The 6,309-nt window shown below is 38.8% G+C and overlaps 1 protein-coding gene across 4 annotated transcripts; it reads right to left on the bottom strand.

Moving 5' to 3' along the window:
• Positions 1-1,284: 1,284 nt before the first annotated feature.
• LOC104586655 (IQ domain-containing protein IQM1) lies at positions 1,285-5,695 on the bottom strand. 4 transcript variants are annotated; one of them, XM_010243949.3, is made up of 10 exons: positions 5,467-5,695; positions 5,174-5,290; positions 3,924-4,480; positions 3,694-3,808; positions 3,516-3,581; positions 2,991-3,079; positions 2,792-2,879; positions 2,444-2,674; positions 2,250-2,351; positions 1,285-2,125 (listed from the first exon to the last, which is right to left on the bottom strand). In XM_010243949.3, the coding sequence occupies exons 3-10, from the start codon at positions 4,433-4,435 to the stop codon at positions 1,667-1,669; spliced, it is 1,662 nt and encodes a 553-aa protein (XP_010242251.1). In that variant the 5' UTR covers positions 4,436-4,480; positions 5,174-5,290; positions 5,467-5,695; the 3' UTR covers positions 1,285-1,666. The 4 variants fall into 4 exon arrangements, with proteins under 4 accessions (XP_010242251.1, XP_010242252.1, XP_010242249.1 ...); XM_010243950.3 differs by having other exon boundaries at positions 3,924-4,477; positions 5,196-5,290; XM_010243947.3 differs by having other exon boundaries at positions 3,924-4,477; positions 5,467-5,694.
• Positions 5,696-6,309: the final 614 nt, after the last annotated feature.

Here is a 6,309-nt window from a genome sequence, read left to right as displayed (position 1 = left end):
TTGCAGATTCCTCAAATTGCCCCTGCTCTTGTGTTCTGTGACAATCGATCAGCTCTTCACATTGCTCGTAATCCAGTTTTTCATGAGCATACAAAACATATTGACATAGATTGCCACATTGTACGGGAAAAGTTGCAAGCTGGTCTGATTCACCTAATGCCAATAGCTTCTGAAGATCAATTAGCTAACTGTTTCACTAAGCCCTTGCCACCTCACTCATTTAATAGTTCAATCTGCAAGCTAGGCATTCAAAATTTGTATGCTCCAGCTTGAGGGGGGCTATTAGAGACTAAACCAGCACCTCACAAAGTTGGTCACGATTAGCCAAGATTGGCTAACCAAGATTAGTTACGAGTTTGTTACCTTTTTCTTTTTTCTTTTTTCCTCCCTTTTGATGTATATAAACCCCTTTTGTATTACTCTTCAAATTAACAAAAAGCATTATCTCTCTCTATAAATTCCAATAGAAGAGAATGAACGGTGCGGGAATTTTGTCAATGGAGGGAGGAGAAAAATCGTTGCCGCCTTCGTTTGGGTTCAAAGAAGGGGAAAATGAACATTCGAAGGGTAATTTTGAAATGGCCTTTTGATAATTTTGGGAAAAATGGGCCAAACCGGGTTTTTTTTATGGATGGTTAGGATTGACTTTTGGGCCAAAAATTGGGGGGTTTAAAGGAAACTGCTGGGCACAACCCCTCTCATTTTCTATCGTAGACTGGTAGTAGTCTCAGAAGGAATCTAGGATAGTGTGAAAGTCTGTCATCTCTTGCACGTGTCTATTAAACGCATTCAGTCATTCAAAGTTCAAACTTCAAACTGAGCCTGCAACTCATTAGTTGTTTGTCGTTTGACCTGAACGGTTGAATAATAATCGGTAGCCATACCCTGATAGGCTGATACCCATACCCACATTAGTCCAAGATGACATTTCAAAAACGATTTTAAGAAATTAAGATGGGCCCAACTAAATCTCCAATTTGGCTAAGAGGTGGTCTGGATATGACTGAAGTGAATGACTTATTACATTGTCTTCTGGTGAATAAGCTCTTTTAATGCCCTTTAATGGCTTAAGTTGAACACCATCATCTGATTCGTCACCTTTTTTGTGATACCGGTTGATTGGGTATAAGTCTTTTTCGGTATTATTCATTTAATCATTGGAAAATTTAGAGTTCAGTCCATAAGTCTGTTCAACTGCAACAAAGCAAAAAGTACAGAAACACACAACCTTCTGTTTTAATTGGATACTTCGATTTTCATAGAAAGAAAAGAACAAAAAAAAAATGATGGAAATAGAAGAAAAAAATATTATTTCCTTGTGAGTACTCTCTCAACTCAACTCTTTACATCAAGCTACTTACAAGAAAGAATGGATCAACCCCAGAAGAAATTATAAGAAAAATTGAAAAAAAAAAAAGAATATTTTCTGACCATGTAAACAACAAGGTCAAAGAAACAAGAACCAAACAATATTTGGGTTAGTCCTTCCATCTTCCTTTTCCTATTTGTTGCGAAACCGCTCACTTGAGGGCATAAGATGTGCCCTAGTTGCCAAAGCTACTTTAGCTTTTCCACCTCTATTACCCTTGACCATTCCCAAACCAATGAATTTGCTAGCTTGCTGTTAGGTGACTCGACCAACTCTGGTTAACATTTACAGCCAAGTCTAGTTGACCACCGGAACAGAAACCCTGGGGCTAGGCAGTCCCATGTATGATAGCCTGGGAGACAGCCTGATCTTTGGGCTAGGTCGTGGTGAAGGGATCGGACAGTTACCAAATGGTCCAGGAGTGACCCGAGGAGATAGGTTAACTTTCTCCAGTGCCCGGAATTGTAGCTCTGTAGGGTAGTCCCTGACGCATCCAATTCTAGGCCCAGTTCCAGTCGACCACTTGCACGACAAACGGTTGGCCACATTGAAAACTGGTTTTTCCATTGTGTCTGCAATGGTGTCCTTGTTGTCTTCTTGATCATTAGTCTCCCTGGTGGTTCTCTTGACAGGCTCATCTAGATCAGCCACATTTGTATCTCCAAGTGGCAATACTGTAGTTGGATATATGGCTGACCCTAGCCTTGGCTCCTCAGTAATTCTGATTGAGGGGGAGTCATCATCTATAGCATACCTCTGAGAAAAAGAAAAGAAATGGTGAACATCAGCCAATTAACTTGTTTAAGTTATAATAGGAGATGGCCAATGCAACTCTTATAAAGCTAATGAAAGAACAGTCGGAATAATTTGAAGTAGTTACCTTAACATTAGAGAGGTCTACATGGTGTTCCTCCAGGAAGCTAATGAATTCCTTGAAATTCTCTTCTGTAGGGTGATAGTGACCACTGTATGGACAGATAGCCTGATGAAGAAAAATAAGGCATAAGAATTAAGCAGCAGCCCACTATGTAATTTACCATAATATGATACACATGATGATGCATGTCTGTGTACCTCTAGAATCCCATTGTGGGCAACCAATCTTCCAGCTGCTGTTGTAGCCCCGCCTGCCAGAAAGCTTGAGTGCTGAAAAACACCCTTCTTCTTCTGTCCAATATATAAAGCCCTTGATGTGCTAAGCACAAATATCCACTTAGAACCCTCAACTGTGTCCACAAGCATCCCATTTTGTTTGTAGACAAGCATCCCGCTGTCGACGATTACTTCATACGCTTCCCTCTCTTTCTGCAAGACAGAAAAAAGAATGAGAAACCCCCAAATACTAATGCAATCCTGTTCAGCATCTGCATTTACTTATATATACATCAATGTACTTCAGTATATCAGGTAGTAAAGACTTACAGGTCCAAGATATTTGATGCATTGGCGTTGCAGAACATTCCTTGGGCACTTCTCAAGGTTTATTTCTTTGCCATCTCCCACATCCAACCTTCATTTTTACACAGTATGAAAGTTAGGAATGGAAGAATGATGGTAACCTCCACTGTAGACAATTTATTAGATAAGGAAATTGTATGATAATAATACAGGATGTACATACCAGTAGAAGAAGGGTTGGGTACTCTCGCTCTTGAACCAGATATCATAATAGAAGTGTAAATTGTGTCCATAACGATGGCGTGGATCAATCTGTATGGCAAAGATGGACATATAATCAAGGTTATATCATGCACATTGTTTCTCTTGTTTTTTTGGTCACTCAATTGTAGCTAATAAGCTAGGCAACTGTCCAGAATACCCAAAAACTCAATGTCAACCACAAAGTTACCAGCTAGTGGCAGACTCGGAGAAATCATATCTTGGAACAGTGTCTGTCCCTGTTAACAAAGGTTTTTTTTTTGAGCTAAGTTGTCAAAGGGGCATACTAAAAAAATTGTCAAATTGACTTGTCTAAAAATCATTTCAATTTTCTAACTAAATTACAAGTGAACAAAACAGCCCCAATCCCAGATAAAACAATTTCCTTGTCAACTTAGCTCAAAACTAGATGACCAGACATTTGATGAGTTTTTGAACCATGGTCTGGAGTGAGGTTCTAAAATTGATGAAGGTTATGCGAACTTACAGCTTCAAGCCAGTGTTGTAGGGCTAGTTTCTGAGCTTTCTCATCTTTGGACAGACCCTTTCCTACCTGCAAACATGAAAGGAGAATATTATTCACCACAAAAAGTATATTTCTGCTAAGCAACTAACCCATTGAAATTAATGGCACCATAATGGTTCTAGTTATATCAAAAAAGCACCTTGGCAGCCCTTGTCCTTGCCCTTGCCCACCGTGAAACAGCAGTTTCTGGTTTCTTGCAGTCAAAGAAAGATACTGAGCTCTGCTTAAGAGCTGCAAAATCCAAGGCCTTCCACCTGTAATTTTTTAAAGAAACAACTCCATTAAACTTCAGAAAAAACTCCCACATAGAGGAGGAACTGGAGTAAAAAACCAGCACCCAATAAAAAATAATGAGTACTAGGCACAAACCAGAGTTCTTCGACCACGACTGCACAGTCTGCAAGGTTCCTTCGAGTCCGGTAACTCTTATAGACCTTCTGAAGCTTAACTGCAGCTGCATCAAGCTCACTCACAGGCCTTGGGGAATACAGTATAGCTGGATCCGGAAGGGACTTTAAGGGTGTCGATACATGGACATTGCCATGATCATCCTTCTGCTCCCAGGTAGATGAACTCAAGTTTCTGCTGTCCAAGACTAGATCCTTGAATGAAACAGTTGTCTCAAGCTTTACCTTTGGGGGTTCTGAATGTTTGAAGCTAATTGACTCTTCAATAATCATCTTATCAGACCCATCAGACTTCAAACTGGTATCTGTGTCTCCTTTCTTGAAGCTAACGGTTCTCAAGGTCATCTCCTGGTCCTTTCCATCAAAGCTGATGGATCTTACTATAACTGTTTCCACGTTGTCCCTCAATCCAAAAATTCGCTTTTTCAAGATATTTTTCCAGGGTAACAAAAGTATAGAAAGTGATAATCCCATTTAAGGAAAGCACCAACGGGCACCAATCTGTGATGAATCAACCTGCTTTGGAAGATAAATGAAAATGATGTAAGCTGAAAGGTTTCACAAGTTTGAAGGAAAAGAGAATATAGAGACAATTAGGAAAAAGATCAAGAACAAGAATGAAATCAAAAGGTTATCGGGAGAAGGGGAGAAAAAGGCTTCTTTTCCATTTTTTTTCCACTTGAAGGCCAAAGGGCTAGATATTCTTAATGAAGATTATGCACTATTCCCACAAATTTGAGAAGGTGGACAAGGAAATTGCTAAGTATACTATTATAAAACAAACAAGAGCTTTAGGATATCGATTCTAACATGGAGCCACTTTATGACTCAAACGACAAGCATATAAAGAAGAAGAAATATCTCCTAGCCATTTCAAGCAACTTGATCCGAACAGAGGAAAATAAAAGTTGAAAAAATATATATATATCGGATCAAATAGCACAAAAAGCAGTTAAGACCGAAAATAAGGAGGCTTTAATATTTGTCATTTGAGAACCCAAATTTTGTAACAAACCCAAACTAAACTAGAGCCAACACCAAGTTCAGGTCCACAACCGGGAGGCAGGAGCCAAAGTAGAAGCCAAAAACCACATAATCATTCAAAAATGAAAACAACCCATATAATCAAAGATTGAAATTTTGTTAACCAAGCACCAAGGATCCACTAAAAGGAAGAACAACAAAAGGCAAATATGATCAAGGTTCTGCTACCTAAAAAATTCAAGATGAACACCTTTTGCAGGTCGCTCTCTCCCTCTATCTCTCCCCAGAAAAATCCAACTTAAACGAATATGGCAGGTCTTAGAATGCAATAACTCTGGCAAAGCCCTGGTTATATATCATAAGAACCCATGAAAGGAAGTCAAGGTAGGTAAGTTAGAGCGTGTTAGTAAAAGAAATAATATTGAAATGGAAGCAAGAAAATTGACAAAATTAGTCCAAACCTCCAATACGTGATAGACAAAAACTGAAGAAACAAAAAAAAGGGAGATAAAATCTATTACCTTTTTGGAGTCAGACAATTTGATCGGAAAAGTAGAGATAGAGGAGGGGACGGGTTTCAGACAATTTGAAAATCAAACCCACGAGGGATTTGAAGGATTCAAAGCTTCAATATATTGGGGTACTAGATAGTCTTGGATGGATGGATACAGAACTCAGAGTATAAGCAGTAGTCCTCCTTCCTCACAAGACTGGAAATTTTGTTTTGAATAAATAAGAGTGGGCGGTCAAGAAAGTAAGCATTTTTTTTTTCTGCATTTCATGTTTCCACGAAGTAACCCAGATTGGAAACGGGATAAAAAAGTCATCGACACGCCCTTTGACATTTGAATGATTCAGCTTGTTCACCGTCTGGTTTGGTGCAGTCAGGGGTATTCATACAAACCGTTTGGGTGGGAAAATCAAATCAAACGAATTTGTAGAGGTGTTAATCGGGCCGTGCTAGACCTGAGGTTTTAGGTTTATGGGCCGTTACGGCATGACATGACCGAGTGAGCCATGTCATCAGCAGGCCGCAGGCCGGCATGACCCAGCACGGCCTACGACACCTCCTAACACGACCCATATATATTATTTATATATATTATATACTTATATAATATTATATAAATTATAATTATATAGCATATAATATATGAATAAAATAAATATTTTTTTAATTTTATTATACTAATTCATTTAATTATTGTATATATAAGTAATTTTATACACATAATTCATATAAATTAAAATTTTTAAGTTTTTTGCCAATTTTTTTAAATAAATAACTTTGGCTTGATGTACAATCTGACTTGGCCCAAAGCTCAGCCCATGGGCCAACCTGGCTCGTGGCACGGCACGGGCCT

This window comes from Nelumbo nucifera, chromosome 6, assembly GCF_055504915.1.
Source record: "Nelumbo nucifera cultivar China Antique chromosome 6, China Antique-T2T, whole genome shotgun sequence".
Classification (NCBI taxonomy): Eukaryota; Viridiplantae; Streptophyta; class Magnoliopsida; order Proteales; family Nelumbonaceae; genus Nelumbo; species Nelumbo nucifera.
Note: the sequence above shows the minus strand (reverse complement) of the source record. Positions and strands in the feature narration are given on the sequence as shown.